General features: G+C 39.1%; 1 protein-coding gene across 2 annotated transcripts in view; it reads right to left on the reverse strand.

The window, feature by feature from the left end:
* Positions 1-25,865, reverse strand: part of UVSSA (UV stimulated scaffold protein A) — a 58,456-nt gene that overhangs the window by 9,313 nt on the left and 23,278 nt on the right. For both annotated transcript variants that reach the window (XM_061992920.1, XM_061992921.1), the window contains exons 7-11: positions 25,185-25,296; positions 12,893-13,070; positions 12,152-12,304; positions 7,868-8,051; positions 6,585-6,696 (exon numbers count right to left, since the gene is read on the reverse strand). In XM_061992920.1, coding sequence (XP_061848904.1) covers positions 6,585-6,696; positions 7,868-8,051; positions 12,152-12,304; positions 12,893-13,070; positions 25,185-25,296 — 739 coding nt within the window. The remainder of the gene's footprint in view (positions 1-6,584; positions 6,697-7,867; positions 8,052-12,151; positions 12,305-12,892; positions 13,071-25,184; positions 25,297-25,865) is intronic.

Below are 25,865 nucleotides of genomic sequence, written 5' to 3' on the forward strand. Positions count from 1 at the left end.
TCCTGAAGCACAGGCTCCTGTTACCACTAGGTGAGGGCAGAGTCACTGTGGTCTAACTTACAGACACAAAGGGGAGGATAAAACAGTTAGCATAAACAACAGATCTTGATGAAAAAGCCCTGCCAGACTGAGATTAGTATCTATTATTAGCTGCTGTAGGTAAAACTGTTCTGTAGGAAGACACAAGTTTTTGCAGTAGCCTAGTAGTAAAATTCCAAGGCAGCTATTCCTTGCAGGAGAGGTAACATAATACAGTGATTATTGCTAGAGAAATTGAACAAAATTACAACAATGTATCTGAGGAACTTACTTACAGAAATCAATTCTGAATAAGCTTAAAAATAAACCTAAAATAACAGGAATATGTCAATTTTTGAGCAGAGCAGGGGTGACAACATTGTAACTTTTCTACATCAAAGAACCATATTTCCTTCAAAACACAAACTGGTACCTGACACCTAAATAGCACTCTTGAACAAAACAACACAAACCTGTTGCCCAACTTTGCTTCTGAAAAAAATACTAGTTTTTAAGGATCCTACACTTCCTCAGCTTAATTATCTAAATAAAATTTCTTCTCAATACCACAAGACCAGCTTGAGAGTTGGGTAGAGAGGAACCTCATGAGGTTCAACAAGGACAAGTCCAGAGTCCTGCATCTGGGAAGGAACAACCCCATGCAACACAACAGGCTGGGGACTGACCTGCTGGAGAGCAGCTCTGCAGAGAGAGACCTGGGAGTGCTGGTTGATAATAAAGTAACCATGAGCCAGCAATGTGCCCTCGTGGCCAAGAAGGCCAATGGCATCCTGGGATGCATCGAGAAGAGTATGGCCAGCAGGTCAAGGGAGGTTCTGCTGCCCCTCTACTCTGCCCTGGTAAGGCCTCATCTGGAGTCCTGTGTCCAGTTCTGGGCTCCTCAGCTCAAGAGGGACAGAGAAGTGCTGGAGAGAGTCCAGCACAGGGCCACCAAGATGATCAGGGTACTGGAGCATCTTCCTTATGAGGAAAGGCTGTGGGAATTGGCGCTGTTTAGTCTGGAGAAAAGGAGACTGAGGGGAGATCTTATTAACATTTACAAATATCTAAAGGGCAGCTGTCACAAGGGGTAATGGAAAGAAGCTGGAACACAAAAAGTTCCATTTAAACCAAAAGAAAAACTCTTTCACTGTCAAGGTGAGGGAGCCCTGGCACAGACTGCCCAGGGAGGGTGTGGAGGCTCCTTCTCTGGAGGTCTTCAAGACCCGCCTGGACACGTTCCTGTGTGACCTGATCTAGGTGGACCTGCTTGAGCGGGGGGGGGGTGGACTAGGTGACCTCTAAAGGTCCCTTCCAACCCCTACCATTCTGTGATTCTATGATTCTAAGAGTTGATTTATCTTACCAAAAGCTTGTTGTATAGTTTCATAAAAATCTTAATGCTTCAGAATCCATCCACTGTAAATGGATTCTGATCATAGATGCCATAGTAGGAAAAGGCATGGACAAGTTAGACTAAACTCTGTGTACTACCCTTTAGTGTAGAGTCTGGCATATCAGAACAAGGTAACACAGTACAAACTAAAACCGAAAAATTTGGCTAAAGGATGGATATCTTCAAGGGGAAATTTAGAAAAACAGCATTGCATTATAAAGACTTGGAGCATATGGGCCGGAAAAACATGTAGCAAATACCACTTTGAAGAGTATCATGGTCCAAACAGGAGAAATGCTAGGATCTGTGTTCTAACAACCAGTCATTGTCAGTCATTTGTCATATAGTTTCCAGGATGTCACTCAGCCTTTCTTGCCTGCAGAAACTATAACACCAAGATGATGAGGGGACTGGAACATCTTTCATATGAGGAAAAGCTGCGGGAACTGGGGCTGTTTAGTCTGGAGAAGAGGAGACTGAGGGGAGATCTTATTAACATTTACAAATATCTAAATGGTGGATTTCAGGAGGTTGGGACATCCCTTTTTTCTATAGTAGCTAACAACAGGACGAGGGGTGATGGGATGAAGCTGGAACACAAAAAGTTCCACTTAAATATAAGAAAAAACAATTTCACTGTTGAGGTGAGGGAGCCCTGGCACAGGCTGCCCAGAGGGGTTGTGGAGGCTCCTTCCTTGGAGGTCAAGACCCACCTGGACATGTTCCTATGCGACCTGATCTAGGTGACCCTGCTTCCACTGGGGGGTTGGACTAGATGATCTCTAAAGGTCCCTTCCAACCCTACCATTCTATGATTCTATGAAATGTCTACTATTCTTATTTAAAATCTATGTATGATATAGGAAAAGAAACAGTCCTAAACAACCACACAGCTTTATTTGTGCACCAAGATGATCAGAGAGTGTGCCAAATACAAGCAACAACATTTCAGGAAAGTCAGAAGCAATGTTCTCACTTAGGAACACCGTGTTTAGGGACACCAGAGTGATCTTCCAAGGAAAGGTTAGAGCTAACCTCCTGTGATATGTGAAAGCGAGGGCTGATTAAAATCCAACAGACCGAAAAGCACAAGGAAAAGGAAGCTGTGCAAGAACTGTGCAGAAGTATAGAGGGAGAGAATAGAGCACATACAGTTGATATGAGACTTCACAGACTTTTTTGGGGGGCATTTTTGAAGTGAAGTAATACAGAACAGCACAATTCAGATACAGGAACGATTAATCCAAGATTAAGGAAAACTGTCTAAACAGTTTATCTCCCAGTAATAAGAAGGCGTCACAGTTTAGGAACCCAGTGAATGGAGCAATTGTTTAAACACAAGGAAAAAATGCCGGCATCCAGTAGAGATGAAATGAGCATTTGAGTAAAATGAAGGAGCAATTTAAAAGCCTTTGAGAAAAATCAATAGAATGCCAGGGAAGAGCAGCCTTTTTGAGCATTGATGGGCCCCTAAAGCTCTTCATACATTGTTACTGAGTTTAGCAGCAGGGAAAAGAAAATTACACAGTTTGCGAGGGTAGGTGGGAATCAATACTGTAGTTAGTAAAGAGATGCTATTTCACATCTGACTGGCCAGCGGCCTGCCTTCACCAGCCTGTCCTGATACCTGTTTGTTAACAAGTCACTAAGGGCTGAAAAACCAGATACTCTTCAGGGTTGACACAAAAAATAGGCACTTAATTTGCTCCTATGTGCGAACTATTGGAAAAGGATGAACGCTGAAGATTAGCGGGTCAGTGTAATCCCACCTGATTCATTGTTTCAGGACTGAAGAGCCCAAAGCACCATTTTGTGGACACTGGCTAGAGTTTAAAATCTTCTGCTGTGTTAAAAAATGCTCCATAATAGCAATGACAGTGTTGTCAAAACATAGTCATTATCACACAAACTGTATCATATAATTGGTTTCCTCTTCAATCACACAAGGATGAAAGAAACCAACCATCCAACAGGAAGATGTAGAAAGAATTTCAGTGCCTTTTAACCACACAGCTGATCCCCACATTTTAATGGGTTTTTCCAGATTTTTTCAAACTCTTGTCCTTAGTAGATGATGTTGTCAATTTTAAGACCAAAGTACTTTCTGTATAGACTGAGTTCCCACAATTTCCCATAATAGCATGGCTTAGACTTGCTTCAAATACTTGGCTAAAATAACACAACCAACCAACCAACCAAACCTTAAATGCAAACCAATCAATCTACCAACAACCCAGAGGCCCAAACCAACCAAACAAAAGACCATTTTAAAAGGCTGATGTAAATATTATAAGACAAATATAAAAATAGTGAGGCACGGGAAAAAAATAAAGGAACAAACAGCAGTGGAGAGAGGTATTTAGTAACATCTGGTATACATATGGCTTTAGAATCCTGTGAGGTTTTGTCCAATAAATTAAGTGCTACGGCTTGTTCAGTATCTCCCCAGCCAGATGGGCTGGACCTCTGTGTGACATCTCAGCTTAACAATAGCATTCAATAATGGAACATTGCCATGTCAACACTAGTTTGGGACTAACACACACATCCTGTGGGCCAGAGGTGAGAAACCTCTAACAACACTGAGCTGACACTGTAATAAAAATAAAGTCTAGCTTCAAGCAATGGCAATTTCACAGGGGAAAAAACCCCACCACAATATTTTTCAGTGCAAGTGGTTTTTATACCAGAGTACTAACTTCTAGTTTGAAATTAGTCCCTCAAGAACACTTACAGTTTAATTTGTTGGGTTTAGTTTGCTGTAACTAAATTATGAACTTTCTTTTTTAGCACAACATACTCAGCCCTGGCCTGGCCTCATTGTCACAGCCCAACCATGTCCATGCTATAGGCTGGATGCTGGTTGAGGGCATTTCACTCCACCTGGACAAGGATGGGAGCTGCCTGCAAACAGAACTTGGGCACATGGAGACCCCAAAAGGTGTTCAGGAAGTGCTGCAGTGATGTGGTGCTGGTAATTGCCAAACACAGACACCCTGAAATGCCTGGAAAGGAAACTGGGTGGGTTAGTTGTATTTTTAAATGCACATTCATTTGACATGGACCTTTTTGGATAATAGATCAACAACTAACTTTGTTAGGCTCTGAAGGGATTTTGTGGAAGGTTTAGCAGCCTCATTAATAATAAATATGACTGTGAAAGTGGTGAAATACTGAGTCAGTCAGAGCTAAGAAAACAAACTGCTTAAAGGGAGTGTACTGCAAGTTATCAGAATGATAAAGTCTATGAATAAGCTTAATTAGAATGCAGCCTACTCACCTAGAATAAATAACTTAAAATAGAAAATTAAGACCTTCTGGAGGAAGGCAGATTAAATAAAACCTTTGAAAACAAATCTGTCCCCTCCAATTATACACTGTCTTCGCTGGATAGATCCCATCTCTCCCATTCTCCTTTGCAGTCCATCAACTTCCAGGAGCTTCCTGGCTGCAGTTCTCCCAGTGGTCTACTAAAATCTACCTTCTTTCCATCACTAATGAGGTTTAGTTATAGTATTGCAAAAATCTATTATTCCCCTTGGAAGGCTTCCTGCCTTTGTGATCTATGCTAGGTGATCCTGCTCTGGCAGGGGGGTTGCACTGGATGATCTTTCAAGGTCCCTTCCAACACTTAAGATTCTGTGATTCTGTGTACTCATTGCTTGCTGTCTTTCTCTTTGCCTGAATTCCTTACATAGCAATCCAGAGCTTTACCCTGGCTAAAAATGTCCAGATAATTTTGGAGAGGTATGATCCTTGCTCACTTGCAAGCAGTAGCCAGGATGCAAGGAGAAGGCCATTAGTTTTCTTGCCCATCCACATTGTTTAAAAACAAAATCCAGAGTATTGCACAGGAAGATGTAAACAATTAAATAGCAGAGGTCTGCTTGCTCCCTTCCTCAAGCCCATCATGCCTATTAGAACATCTAGTCTAGTTATCATGCCAATAAAGTCCAAGCTGAGGGCTCTCTTAGTTTATTTTGCCTGATGCACAGCATAACAAGGCCAAGAATTCTCCTTTTAAAACATAACTAGTGATACAGAAAATACTAAATATGATAAGACTTGAAGAGATAAACAAGTACCTGCTTTGTGACAAAACCCCCACCCTGCCAGTCTTTGTGGTAACACGGTGATCCAAGCAATATTGTAATTACATTACATTACATAAATCACAACTGTTATGGACCTGCACAGGAACAGACTGTAGAGAATTTCCCAGGAAATAGGTTTAATTGTCCTTAATAAACAAGTTCCTTAAGGTAAAGGCTACAATTCATCTGTCTGAGAAAGGAACATTATGATAAGTATTGGAAATAAAGAACAAACACAGTGTTAACCTTATGCTGTGTACACATGCATCCATGTTTACCACATAAACAAGAATCACCGCAAATGATCTGCAAATTAAAATCAATGGGAATTTAAATGAGAGAATGTGGTTAGGAGCAAAACAGAAATAGAATCCAGTTCTGTGGATCTCAACCTGTGCCTTCAGCAACAAAAACATCATCTCTCCTCTTCCATACAGCCTGTCATAGTTGTCATCCAGCTGTATACTGATAGCCCTCCAACTTGTATCTCTATATCTCTGTATAGATACAATATATTGTAGATTAAATATCTAGATACAATGTTGATACAATATAGAATCACAGAATCATTTTGGTTGGAAAAGATCTTTAAGATCACCAAGTCTAACTGCTCACCTCACACTGCCAGGCCCATCACTAACCCATGTCCCTTAGCACCTTAGCTACATGGCTGTACAGTATCTCTAGGGATGGGGACTCCACCACCTCCTGTGGCAGCCTGGGACAATATCTAAGAACCCTCTCAGGGAACAAGTTCTTCCTAATGTCCAGCCTGAACCTCCCCTGGTGCAACTTGAAGCCATTTCCTCTTGTCCTATCACTTATTACCTGGGAGAAGAGACTGACTCCCACCTCATTACAGCCTCCTGTCAGGTAGTTGTGGAGAGTGATCATGTCTCCCCTCAGTCTCCTCTTCCCCAGCTCCCTCAGCTGCTCCTCATCAGACTCATTCTCAACATTTACTGTTTAGATTGTTTGTAGATATTGTACATTTAAAGCTTATCTCCCACCTCTGTCTAATAGAATATTTTGGGGTTTTTACATTTTTTTTACTGAGATACTATTCAGACACAGACCTGGCTGAGCCACTTGCTTCTCTAACCGCATCTTTTCTTCTCTGGCTCTGTCCTCTGCGCTCACAGGAATCCCAGATTCATCCCGAGGAATTATCTTTCCATGGAAAGGGCACTTGAGAAAGAAAGAAAGGGAGAAAAAAATAATCTCAAAACTTCACAATGAAAAGAAAATGTTTACATGTTATTCAATACAGCTTAAAGCCAGACACAAAGATCAAGCAATGAAACTGCATTTGATTCCCAGTTCCCCTTAAAAAACATCAGGATCCCACAAACATCATGTGTTTAATTAAGCCAAAATCACAAAGAAATATGCTCTTTGTGATATAAATACTAATTTCAAGAGGCAAGGCAGCACAGCCCGTCAAGTCTGGAACAAGAGCAACAAAGCTGTGTCATATGCTATTGTTTATGCTAGATCTCTATCCTGTAACAATCCCATTTAAGGTATTTGAGTGCATTCAGATGCTTCTATCTCACATAATACAGGAATAATAGGGATATGAGAAAAAAGTGCTTAAGCAAAGTATTTCTGATCAACAGCCTAATAATTTGAGGCTTTGTAAGATTTAGCTTTCATGAAACCTCATTTGTAGGTAAAATCTCTTTACGCCTCAAACACTCATTTTCTAAAAACAGTTTATATCAAATGTGCCTGTAAATGAGGAAAACTTTTCAGCACTAAACTAACTGTCTCTGCTTTACTCTCAGGTACTTATATATCAAAGTAATAAATAAAATATAAATATCTATGAGAAACATCAAAAATATTCAGCAGTGCCTTAAATGTTTACAGCCTCCTTACCAAAAGGATCCTTCCCATCTGAAATCTAGATTTATAGGAAACTTCCCCAGACACAATTTTCTTTCACTCCCTTGAGCTATATTCAGAATGTGAGATAAACTTTTCTGAACACATTTTAACAAGATCTTCTCCATACAGCACATTCCATAGAATGGTAGGGGTTGGAAGGGACCTTTAGAGATCATCTAGTCCAACCCCCCTGCAGAAGCAGGTTCACCTAGATCAAGTTGCATAGGAACATGTCCAGGTGGGTCTTGAAGACCTCCAAGGAAGAAGACTCCACACCCTCCCTGGGCAGCCTGTGCCACTGCTCCGTCACCCTCACAGTGAAATAGTTTTTTCTTATGTTTAAATGGAACTGTTTGTGTTTCAGCTTCATCCCATTACCCCTTGTCCTGTTGCTACATGCCATAGAATAAAAGGGATGATCCAATCTCTTGACATCCATATTCTGGGAGTTGTGTAACTTGGTGCCCACCTTAATCCGATCTTGTCTTTCACACAGGCTTCCATCAGGCATTGGAGCTCGACATTTATGTTTCACTGGTTCAAACTTGCCAGCAAATGTTATGTATCTAGTTTTTAACATTTCAGTTATTTCTTTATTTTCCACCTCTTCCTCTACTTCACTGGGTGCCCAAAATCGATGCTCAGAAGTAAATCTGGGAAAAAAACAGATTAAAATTATTCTCAGACAGTCTTGTAAGAAAGCTCAAAAAAATGCCAGTGTCATGCTGTGGTAAACATACACATAAAAGGAAGGGAAGCTTTACCAGTTAATTAGAAGAGCCTGGGAATCTACTGTTCTTTCTTATGACTCCTATATGATGATGTTTTTAAAATATCACCAAAGTCTGTCTAATACTGATTTCTTGTTCAACCTGTTAACCTGTTGAATGCTAACCTAAGCATCAGTTCTAGTTCATGATCTGACATTCAGAGTCAATTATTCGATATTCAGTTTCAGCAAATAACTTTGTAATTCTGTAGTTAACAGTCTTATTAACAAAACACTTCTACAATTCAGCACAGAAGACAGACCAGGGAGAATCACACAGAATCACAGGGGTTGGAAGGGACCTTGAAAGATCATCCAATGCAATCCCCCTGCCAGAGCAGGACCACCTAGAGGAGGTCACACAGGAACTCATCCAGACAGGGTTTGAATGTCCCCAGAGAAGGAGACTCCACAGCCCATCTGGGCAGCCTGTTCCAGTGCTCCCTCACTTGAACAGGGAAGAAATTCTTCCTTGTATTTCTTTGGAACTTCTTGTGTTCCAGCTTATACCCATTGCCCCTTGTCCTGTCATCAGACATCACTGAGAGCAATATATAGTAAACAAAAGAATGAAATAACTATCTTCTTTGCTTAGTTTTAATACGACCTTGAATAGAAGGCCGACTGCTAGCTCCGCATTACTAACCTTACAGACCCAAGGAGAGGAAAGCATTCCTAAACAGACACCATATAGGATTTCTATATGCAAGGGAGCTTTATGGAATCTCTTAGTAAAATTTTAACAACGATCTGAACTCACCCTCCCTCTCTAAATTATCAAATTACAGTTACATGAGAACAAAAAAGCATTTCAAAGTTGTGTATGCCAACCTTTCACATTAGGAAAAAGACCTATTTGATAGTTTTTCTGCACCTCTGCAATGTTGCCCAACTTCCTCCTAGTCTGCACTCAACAAATCTCAAGGACAATGAAATGATGTTTTACTCTATATAACATTGATCAGTATTTGGGAACTAGACTTAAAATAGCCTGATTTCTAGGCAGACATTCATAAATATCATTGTTTATTACAAGCACATAGCTTGGGGGTTGGACTAGATGATCTCTAAAGGTCCTTTCCAACTTCTACCTTTCTATGATTCTTTTTTTCTCAGCATGATTTACAAGCAGGTGAGAAAAGAAGGAAGCAGTGCTGATTCCCAAAGTTTTCTCATTTCCTGCTGTTGTAATTTAAGCAACATTTTAAAAAGGCAGAATGTGAAATCTCTGGAAAAATGACCTATATGTACAAGTGAAACCTTTTTGTAAGAAGGATCAGAAAGTGAACAGATAATAAACTAGGAGATCAACACCCCTCTCACACTCATTGAAAGAATGTTACTGATGTAGCCAAATAACAGAGATTTTGATGGAAATTACAAAGCTATACACTAGGAGGAATAAAAGACAATCAATGGTTATCTAGACATGGACATTGCTTGGACATGTTCCTGTGCGACCTGATCTAGGTGAACCTGCTTCTGCAGGGGGGTTGGACTAGATGATCTCTAAAGGTCCCTTCCAACCCCTACCATTCTATGATTCTACGAAATTTAGAAGAAAGTCCAGCTCACAGATAAATATTGCATGTTTTCAACAAATGTATATCAACCTCATTCCTAGGCTGATGGGAAGCTTATAAAAAACATGAATAAACAGAACTTCTAAAACTGGTATGATGCACATAGAGCCCTGCAGCAAGTGCTAAATGAGTTTTTTTCTATTGTATCTAGCAACAGGACAAGGGGTAATGGGATGAAGCTGGAGCACAAAAAGTTCCATTTAAACATAAGACAAAACTATTTCCCTGGTGAGGTGAGGGAGCCCTGGCACAGGCTGCCCAGAGGGGTTGTGGAGTCTCCTTCCTTGGAGGTCTTCAAGACCCATCTGGACACATTCCTGTGTGACCTGATCTAGGTGGACCTGTTTGAGCAAGGGTGTTGGACTAGATGATCTCTAAAGGTCTCTTCCAACCCCTACCATTCTATGATTCTGTGAGCTCATTTAAATACCCTAGTCACAGTCATAAAAAAATGCTGTGCTAGCTAATTTACCCTGATCCTAAGTGTAAGCTAGTTTAATTCGAGGAGGAGGGTAGATGAGCTTGGAAGGCCCATGCTATCCAAAATAGTTGGTAAAGCTGGCATAGCAGCCTCTACACAGCACAACATTGTGTAGGACACACCTCCATCCCCCAGAAGTACTACCCTCAGCTTTACAAAGTCATTTTAAGAGCCCTTAAGCAGCTTAATGAGTTGTGTGAGTGAAGGCAGAAGTAGGAAAAACAGTTCAGCTCAAACTTTTTGTAAAGCTCAGAGTGACTGTCACCTTTTAGAGGAGGTGGCAGTTCATTATTTACCGGCTAAACAACACTTCTTTACAAAATCACCTTGCTGACTGCCACATTCTCACCATCGAAATCTTAATTGCAGCATTTGCAGTAAGTTAGGTAAGTGTAGTTTAAATAAGTGAAGGGGAAGGACTTTTCCACTTCAGATTGTAAGAATTCCGTATGTGTTGACTGGTTTGGGGGTTTGCTTTTTTTTCTAGGCACCTTATAGAGACAGGATGGGTGCATATAGAAAAGTTAAATGAGTTGGCTTTAATTTTTCAATAAATATATTTTACACCCAGGGGTCAATGGTATTGTGTGTGCAGAGTTACTTAAATTATCTTTAGCTAGATTGGCATATCTGTAGTTATAGACTATAAGGTTCAGAAGTGTGCCCTCTATTTTATTGGAAAGCATAAAAATAAAACAGTACAGCATAAGGCAGACAGGCAGTGAAATATGCTTCCGATTTCACTTATGACTTGAATAACTCATTTGCAATGTAAAGTAAAGCCTTACTACCTCTTTGGCCTTATCACAGACAAATGCTTCTTAAAGCCCTGCTGAAAATCTTAACCATTTTATAGGCTTGGAAGAGCTTACACTACATGAGACAGAACCCAAAGCCTGGGAGTGACTGTGTTAAAGAACTATTATGCATCAAATTTCACTGGCTTTCAAGAAATTTAAAGATATTCAGCATTTTATGCAATCAAGCACAGGGGCAAAGCTTTCCTCTTGTTCCTTTCTACAAATCCTGTCTTAACACTGTGATTATGGGTTGGTTTGTTTTGTTGTGAAACACACTAAGTTGAAGTATTACTGCTGAGAATATGAAAGTCTGATTTGCAACCTAGCCAGTCAATGACTTTTGCCTTTTTCAAGGCAGGTATGGTACACAGAATCATAGAATGCTGATACTAAAGTTCTGGTGGACTTAAATAAAACTTACAGAGGGAGGACTTTGCATCCCAACTTTCCTATAACAATGCTACTCCTACAAAGGGGATTTGGAAACTGATTGCTAGAAACAACTTCTGATGTAGACCTATAATCTCTTGTCCCTGGCATTGCTAAAGCTTTCCCTAAGTCACCTATGCTTTGTGTCCAAGAAACACAAAATCTTCCCAGACTAGGAAGTGAGAGCTCCAAATTCAAATCCTGTAACCACAACCTATTTCTTGTGAGACTGAACAAGCATATCAATTTCCTCAGTTACCACTCTGTAAAGTCAGGAAAAATACTCCAAGACCTGCCCAGACTTTCTCCTACTTTGCCTTCTATTTATTTAGACTGTAAAGTCTACATCAGAGGGAATGTCTACCATGCACCTGCAGAGCACTTTGCATAATGAGGTTCCAATTTAAATTGGAGTAAGTGATGCCATGCTGAAAATAATACACATACATGAAAAGAGCAGGGGGAAAAAAAGTGCTTTGAAGCATCAAAGGATATTTAATTAGCACCACATCTTCTCAAAACAAATAACATTTAAAGGTAGAATTTCTGACTTTGTTTATGGATCCTGCAACACAAGGGAAAGAAGAAAAGTAATTATGAAAAGAAATAGTAGTCACCTCACTCCATGACCTCTGAGTACAAGTAAATCTATATATTTGTCTAATTTGTCTTAAAAGAAAAAGAGTATTACTTGAGAATCTTCCCAGCACTTGGCTGATCCTGTCCCCAGTAGTGAAGATCTAATCCAAAAGGCATGAGGGGAGCTTTAGCTCTTTCTTCTTCTAGTTTTCTTCTCTTACTGTCGGGCTCTTCTGAGGCTGCTGGCTCAGTGGTTGCAGACTCACTGCAGAAAATAGATGACAAGTCAATACAGAACAGCAATGACCACAACAACTTTTTCCCTGTTTTCATTGGATTTTCACACCAATGTTAATATTGGTTTAGATCTAAGACTACAAGTACCTTTACAGGGTTGTCAAATAATACAGACCACAACATCACACTCTCTGCTTATGACTTTAACTGCACAAACAGCTAGAGATGGATGAAACTACTTTCTAATTTAGTATTAGGATAATTAGGATATGTTCTGTTTAGTGGCAAATAAAAAATTACCCCAATTCCAATAAGCAGGGATTTCTTTTTTTGTTAGAAGGAAACACAGTATTTTCATAGAGTCCATTTATACTACATAAAACCTAAATCAAGTCAGTAGTAAAAGATTCCTTAAAAAGATCCTGGTGCAATCACTAAGAAAATCCCAAACATCAAGCAGTGAATGTATATCTCAGTGAAACCACTGTAACTCCAAAATGAAACCAAGGCAGCCTTAGCTGCTTGCCTGGCTCACTTGTGCTTTTCTGTGGGCCTTTGTGACTAATAAATACAAGTAAGAGCAAGAGGGTTTCACAAGAATTAAAACAAAGGTAACCTGGCACGTGGAGATGGTAACTTTGGTAGTTTGTCTCTAATAAGTTTCAGTGTGGCAGCTGCACAGGTTGGATCAAGTTCGTCTTCATTCCCCTTCAGATGAGTGTGAGAGGTCAGCGGAGATGGTCTTACCGGTGCCTTTCCTACTGGTGCTTTGGGAGGTGATTGGGGTTCCAGCCCTACCAAAAAATAAACCAATTGATGTTTAGGAGCAATTCACTTCTTCATCCTCAGCCATTCACAGTGGGGCCAAAAAGCTCAGGATGCTGATTATATGTCATATGGTTTCCACTTTGCATTAGACATCAATCCAACTCACAGACAAAGCCATATTTCTGCCTGTGAAAGTCTTATTTTGGAACAGAAACACACGGAGTAAGTACCTGCAGCAAACCAACCTTCAAATTTGTATGACGTGGTGTGACAACAAAGAATGATGTTACTTCACCTTGAAAGAAGGATTTTAACACCACATATTTGCCTAAACTGCAATACTGTAGTTTTGTATGTGAGTTTCTGGTGTCACATCCATTGCTGGTATGTCAGTTCTGTACTTGAGGTAAAAGAGAAGGAAGGAACTATTAGCACACCTGTTTAACACCTAGAGTTACAAAACACATCTAAGAGTAGTAGAAACCAATCCTCCTGTGTGTCAAGGTTAATTCTCTTTAGTGTGTCAGTAAAAAGTCCTGGTAAAGTTCCTACAGCCTGGCAAAGAGAAACCATTTCTGGGTGAAGGATTCACAGCAATACACAACTAACGTGAATGGGAACCATAACCACTCAGCACAGCTGGGGAAGCACCTGGTGAAAAAACAGTGTGAGAGGCACATCCCTGTCCTTTGATGATTCTCAGCTACCACATCGAGCCTTCTGAGCTGAGAAGATAAAATAGCTCTTTTTTTTTTCCTTACTGATTTGTTAAGGGGCAGCACCACTGAGAATAATTGAGTTTTGTTTCATAAATATATTTGCAAATAGATTTATCTGGAGAACATTCTTCTTTCACAGGCACTAAAACACACAATTTAACAAGATAAAATATCAAAGTGCTGCCAGAAGCACTGAGCATACCCACAGAGTATGCTCAAGAGACAGCAAATGCTTGAGCCCCACCTGAGGAACAAGCCCACTTGCAAGCCAGTACCAGGCATTGATGTTCAGCACCAGCAGCTCAGTGGTGGGGCAACTTAAATTACTTCATACAGCCAGATTACACAGTCAACACTGACTGTAATGATGCAATTAGACAGGCTGAGCAGTTAGGCAGCACACGCCTCTACCCGCCAAGTTAGAGAAGCAACTCTATTAGCTGGCAGTAGTAACAAGAACTTTCCAGCCAAGGACAGCTAAAAATGGAAAGACGTGATCCCTCACACTAATGTACCAGATTACATTTTCCCCATCAGAAAGCCTTTATAATAAAAGAAATTATTGAAATGCAAAGCCCCACTCCCCCCAAAAAAACCTTAATCGACACTAAAACAGTCATGGTTTCACATGACTACAATTTTAAGCAAATTCTCTCAGCCTTCTTATGGAAAGTAATCTGAGTTTATCTGTTTTAGCCATTATGCACTGTGATGCAAAGAAGGCTCACTCCTTGTTATACCCTCAGTTTAGAGGTTTGAACGAGCTGTAGAATGACATAAGTCCTCTTGCTGTTGGCATGCTCAGCAGCAGCATCACCAGCCTGACACTATTCCTCTCTTACTCAGCTGTGCCCACATCACACACTCTAATGAAAGCAATGAACATACCACAGTCATCTTCTTATCCAACTTCCCTTCCCAAAGCCAACAAGGCTGTAAAGGGTTTTTCTTTGTTAAAAAAAAAAATTATTTAAAAGACTAATTTGTGCATTGGAAAAGGGTCCCAAAATTAGCAAAAGGACCAGCAGCAACAGAAACGGTAATTAAGCATAACAGGATGGAACTAAACAGTGAAATACCTAGGCCAAATAGCAAAAGAAATGATCTCATGGCATTTATTAGGATGAGGACTTGCCATTCAAGAGGGCTAAAGGGGCCTCCTCCAAAGTGTTTTTTAAACAGCATTTCAGGGAGCAATCTGGAATTAGTGTTATCTGGAAAGGAGGAAGGACAGAACTCACCTCACCTCCTGACATTGGCTAGAAAGGGAAAAAGCCTTCTTCAGGTGCTTTGTAGCAAAAAGAAACAGAATTAACCCAAAAGATTCCATTACAACCACACTTCAGAGTCATCAGGATTTGGTCATCAAGACTTGGAAAAGTAAACTTTCTTTTATGACAAAAGAGCTATAAACAAACAGGCCCTTTGTCATGAACAGGAATAGCTGAGAAAAATGTGTCAGAGGCTGTACGTTTAATGTAGAATTGCCTAGACTGTACTTAGTATTTAAAATTGCCTTTTTCTCTCTTTGCTTTCTCAAAAGCATTAAAGCAACAGTTTTGAGAGTACCTAGAAGTGTGCTATTTACAAACTGTCCTGAGGTCTGAAGGTAGCAGGTATGTGCCATCTTTTTTCTTCTTCAGAGAGAATACGTTCACTTGTATTAGCAGGAAACCTTGGTTTTATTCCACTTTTCTCCTATGATGTTTATGGAAAGCACGATTGCTCATTCACTACCCCCAATTTGTTGGATGTGAAAAGCAGAGACAAGCAGTCAGCAACACAGAGAAAAGGCAAGAGAGATTAGGGGACAATGTGACATTTAGACAGATAAAAATCACATCCAAAAGATCAATATAAGAATTCTTAAGAGTTACAAGTACAAAATATTTTCCCATTGATTTCTTATTTTAAACCATTAACAGCAAAAAATGGCTGCAGGTAATTACAATCTGAAATCAGCAACACCACCTCTGCTGTGGTTTTTAAAGAACCTTTCTTTATAAAATTAGGTTTTGCTATCAAGATAAAGACAAGAGTCGCCATGCAGACAGCCCTAGTTGAAGAGTATCCAATGTCAGGGTTGGTTTTTTGTTTTAAGACACAGATAGGATTAAGTGCTGTTTTAAAAGTAAAATTCCTCCTGGGAATTCTGCTGTTCTGAGTTTTTCATTTAACACAAGTACAGTACTCAAGTTCAAATTGTTCCAATAGCAGCGTTTAGAAAGAATCATAAAAATGTTCAAATCCCCTTTTTTTGTTTAAATTGACCAAATGGCACCTATTTGCCTGAAGCAATAAAGTAGACCGTGTTCACAAGATAAATCGATAGAAGGAAAGAGAGAGGCTGGGGTTTCAGCTGAAGTTAGGCTGCTGAATGCTGACATTATTGATTTTAGCTAGTTCAGCTGGCCTTGTAATTAAAATGTAAATTTGAGAAAGAGATTATGTCCTGACAGAAATGGTGGGATTAGGGGGAGATAAAAGCCCCTCAGTGAAAATTCAGAGAAAGAGCAAGCACAGGTTTCCTCAGCTGTGTGGATTTAGAAGAAATCTAGCTACTTCAGGTTCACTTAACTTTAATTGAAAAAACGGAGATAGAATATAAACAAGTGCTAAGGACTTCAACTATCCTGAAAAAAAAGGTAATAATTTCTGTTTCCTGGTTGTTGAATCTTAGTCAAACTGAATGTATTTGATTTGTATCAGTACAAACACTCTCCAAGAGTGTCAGGAAAATCTAGCAGTTCAGGTACAGTATTTGCCCACTTACCCTCTACTGTACTCACAATGAAAAACACTGCATGTATTTTACTCCAGAAGCAAAATAAGCTTTGCTGGTAAGCAAATAGAACTTTGCAAAGCTTACTTCACATGGACTTGCAAACCATTGGATTCAAATCAATGTCTGGGCCATCGCTTCCTAAAGAGCTTCAGTGTTTCAGGATCAGTTCTGCTATATTCCTCCCTGCACAAATGTGTGTGTACAAAATAAACATAGGTGATCATATGGTAGGAAGATTTCATTATCTTTGAAGGTTCTGCTACTCATAAAGTATGGAGATTGGAATCAAATCACCCCTGACAGATATCTGATCTCTATGAAGCCATCACAAATTAAAGGAATACTCAGTTTTGTCTTTGTATTTTTTTCTTTTAATTGGGATCCTATTTTATCTCTTTCTACCTAAATCAATGAGGCTCTTTTGTCAGCATCACTTCACCTACACAAAACTCTAAAACAAAGGAAAAAAAATATGTTATAAAACTTTAAGGGATGACACTGATTAAAACACTCTTCGTTCTGATAGAAAATTTCCTCTTTAATTTCAGATAGACACAGTTCCTTACCTTACCCTTGAATGCCACTAAAGAAATTGCTGTCTGCAGCTGTTAGAGGTGGATGCTGAAATGCCAGATCTGGTAGCTTTAGCAAATATTCTCACAGCACACATAAGCTGTACGTGCACTCAAAGCAACTTATAACATGGGCAACAGCACATATGAATAGTGATGTCTAAATGACAGTACTTTACAAAGCTGTCAAGGGATCCTTCATAATCAGAGGTTTTAAAGAACCAAAAAAAGATGCCTCAGCACTTTTGACTGGAGCTATGCTCATCTATAGTTGTCTAAAATTTAAGATTTCTACTTTGGAAATTCAAATGAAAGAAAAAAAAAAACTTATGTCAGCAAACTAGAAGAGTTGACTAATGTTACATAAATACTTTGTCGGGCTTGCTCGAATTACACGATGTGTTCATTCAATTCTCATTAATGAAACCCATTTATTGTTGGATTACAATTATAGTTAAGAATCAGAATAAATCAAAGCAGCAAAAGCCTTTTTACACCTTACATTCTGATCTTTCAAACCTCTTATCATTTTGCAGCCCTTGGACATTGCATGGTTCTTATGAGGTACACTACCATCACAAACCACTTGGAAGTATCATCAGCAGTGCTGTGCAGTGGCTATTAATTTCTAAGAAGGTTTTGCATGATCAGCTGATTAGGATGCATCAGAAGAAATATCTACAACCAGTATTTCTGCAAGGATCTAGAAGTATATTATTGGAAGCTAATCATGCTTTTTTTCATAAATGTGAAAAGTTAACTTCATTCTAAATATTGTATTTTAATGTTTGACTCAACTAGTCCTAGTTGTAGCTATATAGATCATGTGTTTGTCTATATTTAGATACTTTGAAAACATACTAATATAATGAAGCAATCTCACCTGTGAACTTGTAATTAAAAACTTCTAGTGTTGACTACACTAAGAAAAATCCAGAGCACACAATACATAGTTGATGACAGCAGCTCAGGGCTGGGATCCTAATGTTAATGCTGACTACCTGTTAGCTATCCAGTTATGGTAAATCAATGCATGCTAATCAGACCTAGCTGTTACATGATTTAAATATTTTTTCCCCCAAGGACTTACAGTAATATTAATAGAAATCTTATTCTAAATACCAGACCTATCTAGGAAGAGAAACACAACTGAGTCAAGTTTCCAAATCTGAGAAATTCTGCCCGTCCTTCCCCCTGCAAAATCTGATTCTTTTTTCCCCCTTAAAGACGGTCAAGTGATATCCATAAGATCTTATTTAGCCCAGCTACTGTAATTCTAAGTCTCAAATTCACTTCCTGAGCTTCATATACTTCAAAGTCTGCAGGTTTGTTTATGCTGTGGTCTCTGCTGAGCTGTTTCTCTATATAAAACTGCCCTCCGTGTTCTTCACGTGCAGGAAGAATTTCCTCAGGAAGTATTTTCTCAGGTATAAAGACCAGACAAACCAAACCAGACTAAAAAGCTATTAAGCTTTTAAAGTAGAACTCAGATAAACTGAGAAACCACTGTAGTAAGGAAAAAGCTTCAGTATATTTTGAAATTTCCATTTAGTCAGCACATGTGTGTCTATTTACAGAATCACTGAATCTCAAGGGCTGGAAGGAACCTTGAGAGATCATCCTGTTCAGTTATTCAGTAGAATCTCAACAACTTCATTCCCAAACAATAATGTTGTCAAAAACAGTTGTTTCCATTCCAGCTAAGGTAGGGCACAATCATCTGGTTACTCAGTGATGCACATTTTTATGTAGCTGATATGGCCAGACTGCTCTTCAGACATACATCTCGCCCGAAATATACCTACCTTACATTATGTATGGGATAGATGTTCCATATATGTCTCCATCAGCAACAGAAGCTGCAGTATCAATCCCCTACCTGTGTTGTCTTACTTGAGTGGAGTCATCCTTGAATCAAGCCTACTTTATGATCAATACCATGAGAATCAACCTCTCTCCTGTGAAAGCCTAGTCTTGGCCAGCACTCAATCACTTTAAAAGCTATTACAAAATGACTTTTAGTAAGCTTTTCAAAGATGGCTACAACCAGAGAACCCTAATCAAGCCTAATAACAGGAAATTATACAAAGTATTGCCCTAAAAGATGAATAAGCACTGAAAACAGCCTTCCACTGAGTGTTTCAGAGATGTTTAAGATGTTGTAGGTAGGGATGCAAATTCTACACTTAGGATTTGTGCTTTTTCCCTGTGATTTCCAGAAGATTATTAAAAGAATCCCACAGAACGGAGGAAAACCTAACTGTAAATTCAACAGATAATCATTCTGTATCAACTATATCTGTTACATGCTTCCATGGAGGTAAAAAAGACCAGTAGGAAAACCATCATTTCTTCACAGGTCAAAATAAGTGGTTTCTGTTTTGCCTTATCATCACTTACATGCACGTTCTTTTTGCCATGTTTATGTCTAAATCTGTTACATGAAAGTCTTTCTATAGGAGAAACTTCATTTAGATGTAGGACAAATGAGAACATTATTGTTGTATGCAGTAACTAAAACCACAGTTTTCCTACTTCCTACATAAAAAATGGAAATAAATAGAGCTAAGAAAGAGTCAGCACAGTGAAGCTACAGAGCAATACATGTGGTTAGATAACATGCCAGGCTTCAAACTCACAGTGGGACACATCTGAAATTACTAGTATTTAACTACACAAACAAAAACATTCAAAAGCACTTAGAAAATATTTTCTGTAGGGAATAAAAGAAACCAGATTCCAATAAATTACTAATTAATGTTCCTAATTTTTAATCCATAATGATGATTCTATTATATTCCACAATTCTGAGGCAGTTTAGTTTTTATTTTGTACCCTGCCTGTCTTCATGGATGCCAGTCAGGAGAATAAAACTCTTAAAAACAATATGCATGGAAGTGTGCTCCTTAGGTACAGATCAGAGTACACCTAATCAATGCAAACAAGTGCAATTTGCTGAATAAATGTCCTGAAATGTATTGCTGCTTCAAATCTGAAAATTCAATCATGCATTAGTATTTTATTGGTATTTCTCATAAGGGCTTCTTAATGTTCAGAGAGAACACCAAAGCTATAAAACCCCCACACCTTTAATGAGTGGTCACAATAGCAAGTTTATCCATGTTTCCAAAATACTCAATGAGAGCTGCAATAGAATAGCTTGTGTAGTCTGAAGCACCCTGAATTCTACATAATGTAGGTGGTGACTTCTCTGCTAAGGAAATAGTCTGGTCCCGTACACCTCGTTTGTTCAGTTGGGGTATAGGCCTTCTTTCCCAGCTTGCTATGACATTTCATACTAAAAAATCATAGAATCATTTTGGCTGGAAGAGATCTTTAAGATCATTGAGTCCAGCCTCTGTCTTAGCCCTATCAACCACTAGACCGGACTGAGACACCATCAAATAAGCAAAGACAATGTGGAGACAACTCACAAAGGCACATCACTCTGTGAAGGGAAGAAGGAAGAGCTTCTGAAATGGACAGAAAGAACCCTTGGGATTTTAGAACTGCAACTTTGAACCCAATATGAAAGAAATCCCAAGCAAGCTTTAACCTGGAGTAGTTATGAAGGACCTAAAACCATTTTGGCTTAAGGCCCATTAAACAGATTTTAAATACTGGTTTGTGTTCTTCACTGTACAGTCATTTCTCACACAATTTTTGATAAGGATGAAGCCTGATAACTGGTCAACTGCTTCCACGCCAATATTCCCAAGTCAGGCAGGTTCCTCATGTCACCACTTATAACATGGCAGTAGCACTTCCCTGTACCTCAAAATAGTATTTCAGAAGTTTAAGTTCATGAATGTATGTACAGAGACACAGACAAGAATTATGCATTCACAAAATCCATTAGTAGTGCTTTGAACTAGAACTGAGAATTATTCCTGTTTTACATGGGAAAGTACATCTCTCAAAGCAAATCACTTCCCCATATGGTTCAGAGCTCAGCTGCAAGCTATGCTGAGACCACCAAGGGCAGGAAGGAATCTCTTATTCTGGTGTCAGCACCATATTCTGCCCATGGCACAAGAACTACGTTGGAAGCCACACTGCTCCATCCTTTTTTGCTTTAAGCCAACACAACTGCCAGCTGCCCACTAAAGGCTGGGATGTGATGGAAACAAGTTTCTTCTCTCTCCCTAAAGCTTTCTTTTAAATGCATTATGCCTCAGGTTTTCAGCCATACAAGTGCAATGGATATAGGCAACACCACTGCAGGGTGCTGAGAAGCAGAGTAACCCTATGAAAATTGTTTTCACAGCTCTTTTCCAACCCACCATTCCCCTTCAGCAACACAATGTATATAAAATGGCTTTGTGGTACTACAGGATGGCTGGTCTCTTGTCTGGTGCAGACATCAGGTGCAAGTGTAAATAAGGATTATACAAATGGGAGGTCATTAAAAGTCTGGTAATGCTAATTTGGCATGACACCCCTAATGGGTTATATCTTCACACTTCAGTTATCTAATCACCTAAATTCTTCTAACAAATTTACATTTCATCTTATACACGGAGACGCAAATTGACTTGTTTAATTCTCCCTCCATCCAAACTGTACCAGTGCTTGCTTCATCTTATACAATGAAATATCACCATCAATTTTGAGATCCGTCTCATCATCATCAACTACATACACACAAAGATAATATAACTACATATGTCTATATACTTAACGCAGACAAAACTGTCTCTAAATATCTTTTTCGTTTTCCACAAACTTGTCAGATCTCAGGAGAACTACAAACGCACATAAACATAATCAGAAATAGCACCTGAGCTTGAAATTTACCTTGTCAGTAGGACAATTCCATTTTCCTAAGAGAAGTGAAAGGGAATAAAATGCCTTTTCAATCAATAATTTAAACATCACATTTCAATACATTTCCACAGGCAAGTTTTACAACTGCTTAGTATAAAAAATTAAGCTGAGGAGCTGTTCACTTTTCATGGTTTGTTCAGGGAAACTAACAACAGAAAGAAAACAGCTTTAAACTGTTCCCACCTTTTACATAACACTGAGATTTTACTTTACATGGAAGGTTAAACATTCCAGTTAGAACCTTTCAGGTGCACAGACTTACATTTTCTTAGCTCAGAGTTGTCATGAACTAAATGTGAACTAAAGACATGCAGCAAAACCTCACCTGGATTATAGTAAGATAAAGCTAAAGTCACTGCTATGATAACTGCACTTTAACATAGAACAAAGAACCATATTTAATTAGGGAGGTGGCTGCCTAACACAGCCATCTCTTGATGACAACATGCTACTATGAAACCAAAATATTCTTGTGTATTTTACTATGTTAATTCATTTTTCTAAGTGTGTCAAAGGGATGCTTATTTTGGTTTTGCTTACTAGAAACACATGCAGAAGAGAATCCAGTAGAGCAAATATAGTTCTCAATTTTCCTCATGCAGAACTGAAGTAGTTACACAGAAGTCAGTTGATTTATGAAATAGTAACATACTGGCTTCTGAAACAGATTTTTAACTAGTAGCCAGCCAGCTGGGCCAAGAAAACAGAAAAAAGAAAGCAGATGCTTAAAAGATCACCTTATTTTCAGGATGCTGAATTCTTTTCAGGCTCTTTCCTGAAGTGGAAGCCTACATAATAACTTCAAACTGCAGCAAGAAAAGCTGAATGCCTTCAGGAATGGTTCATTTCTTTCAAAATGTAATTTTTAACAAACACACCAGATAAAGAACTGCCAAGCTCCCACATAACTACGTGTATACAAAATGAGAGAGGTTTTGTTTTCTGATTGATTGGCTTCTTCACTACAAGATATTTTCCTACCAGCAATAGTTCAAATACAAATGGGGAATTTCTTAATCCGCCCTATATAGATTTTTAAAATATCCTTGAGTAGATAGTAGGCTTGTTCCTTTATCCTTTTCCAGAAGCAGCAGATTATTGTGTTAGCATTATACAAAGGGTGGTAAGATGCTTTACGTGTTCCCGTGAGGAATATGGAGAGGAAGGAGAGAGGGAAGAGGTGAGTATGTTTCCAATCCAACAGAAGTTAACAAGTATAAACAGAACTTCTGCATGTTAGGATTTATCAGGCTGCTGCTAAAAATATGAAAATCAACTTCCAGTGCCTGGAATTATTAAGAAAATGGCCTTGGCATTAAGAGAAGCCGGTTTTGATACAAGGAATACTGCGAAAGGAAGGGAAAAAAGACTAAAGAACCATAGTTGTGTTAATAATTAATATCATTTGTTCATTCATTTATTATCACTAACAATGTTTTTGGACTCTTTCATTAGCCAAGTACACACAAGAAGCTTTTAAGAACTGTCTGCAGGGCTGCTACCCCTCTCTTCCATTATGTTCCTTTTTGAAAGTTCCACTAGAGGCAATAATTAGAATGTTTTCAGTATTTACTGCAAGACTGAGGTAGCTGGGATAGCCACCATGTACTGATATAACAGAACACTTTGTTTCATGAACAAAAAAAATACAAATCTGCTCAGTTCCTGAGTTTGTGTCCTATAGCTCTTCACACTGTCTATGTTCTGGTCTAACACACATGTCCATTTCCCATTTCACTGTCTCAGTATTTCCAGCTCTACTTCATCTTCCCCAGCTCTTGCTTGGACAAAATAAGCGCCTACAGACTGTTTCAAGCAACATGTATGCCAAGAGTCATGCTAAAGCACATCTACCTGCTCACAAGGGCACTAGTCTAACCTCAGTCCTATATATAGCTGCCAATTTCCATGATTTTTTAAAGGCATGGAGACATCTACCTCCTTCAAACAAACTGGAATCATCCAGTTGGATGTGCTGTAAGTCCTTAGGTGGGGAATACAGACAGACTGATCACCAACACGGGCATTACTTCCCAGGGTGTCTGGCCAGTTAAGTTCAGATGGGGCAGATGAACTGAGGCACCAGCAGGACTTCACACCTAGAGATGTCCTTGAGTTGATCCTCCCAGTCCCTACAGGTTATCATTATTGATCATCTTTTGCTGTCTGTAGCCAAATTTGATGGCAGAAGACAGTAAAAAGGACACTTGAGCTACATAATTGTAAGCTTACACAGGCACACCCCCCATTTCAGCAAAAAAGGCTCATACAGGTAATCGTTGCAGCCTGACTTTTCTGATGGAATCCACAGATAAGTTAAAAATAAGTATGATCAGGAAAATGCACAACACAGCACCAGCCTTGCACAAATAATCCTGGAGAAATGTAGGAGCAAGAAATTTATTACAGTGTTCAAGGTTTTTAACTTCTCTGTGATGGCAGATATCCTCTCCTCTACCGTGTACTGAAGTCTTCTGAATCTTAAGATACACAATGCTACCAAGGCAAAGCTGCAGACACTTGGTAAGCTAGAAGGTACAAAGGACAAGAAGCAATGCACTGAAACCTAATTATTTTTAAAAGAACTTTCCTCGGTAACTCTCCTCTCATCTGCACAAACATAGATTATATCTTTAAGAAAATATCTCTTTAGAATGCACCAAAAGAAGGCAAGATTGCCTTTTACCATCTGGTATATGCTCAGTGGCTGTAATTCTGCAGTTAAAGGCTGAGCTCCATTTAACCTCTTGTGACAGCAACACCCAAACAAACAAAAGCCTTATTTTAAAAGGAAGTTGATCACCCTATGAGAGGAAGTAGCTGTGCATCTCCAACACTAATGCAGGGCATAGTACAAAACCTTACTCCATCTCACCAGAATGACTATATTTAATATTCCTAATAATTTCGGCTCATTCACAGCTTTCCTTTGCAAATCCTTCACTCCCAGTATGTGTTTAGCATACTTATAAGCATTCACCATGCTGCTTCTGGCTCTGAGCTACAGTGGAACATGATGGAATGAAATAAGCTTCTCGTCTCAGTTGCTCTTGCTCCTAGAAAGTATTTGTTTATCTAGGGCCAATCGCTGCTCCCGTCTCTATGTAATGACTTCCTCATAGCAGGCAGAGATTACCCACACCACTGATCACTTTATTACTTCAGAATGGCTGTTTATTTACTTTAGTGCAGCAGTAACATGCAGGGATAAAGCTTGTCACAGCTGGGCAAACTCACCATATTCTTTACGCAGGTGGTCTGGAATGTGAGGCTCATAACCTTCCTTCTCAGGGACCTCCACAAATTCATCTTCATCCTCATCGTCGTCATCATCATCCAAGGCTTTCATCTACAGAGATAGTTTTGTTATTTTGGTGGGGATTTCTTTAAATGTGAAGACTGCTTTTCATTTTCTTTCACATTGAAAACATTTCACAGACATCTTGATAGCCCTACTGAGACTGCTCTATGTCAAAAGTATTTCCCTAATTATGTATTTAATCTTTATCTAAGATTAGGCCTTCGCTTAACATTTTATCTCTAAAGCCATTCTCTATCCTAAGGGCTTCTTTAAAGCCCCTTTTATCCATTAGAACACATGCAGCTGGTGAAGTCTGAGAAAGTGTGAAGCTATAAAATAAGACCAAAAAAAAAAAGATCTTAAAATAACATCAAGGTTTTGATTTAATGAGTAAAACTCTCTTCTTCTTGGGTTCATTTCACTCATTTAACTGCATCCAAATAGTCTGTGGCATGTTAAACAGCAGTACAAATTGTTTAAGAGCTCAAGACCAGAGCAGGAAAACAAGAGGGGAAACTAATACTGATCAACATCGGAACATTCAGATGTGTATACTGGAGGGTTTCACTGTGTTCTTCACAACAGCACCAAAAATCATTCAATACATTCATTTCTTC

Source organism: Colius striatus, chromosome 3 (assembly GCF_028858725.1).
Source record: "Colius striatus isolate bColStr4 chromosome 3, bColStr4.1.hap1, whole genome shotgun sequence".
Lineage (NCBI taxonomy): Eukaryota > Metazoa > Chordata > Aves > Coliiformes > Coliidae > Colius > Colius striatus.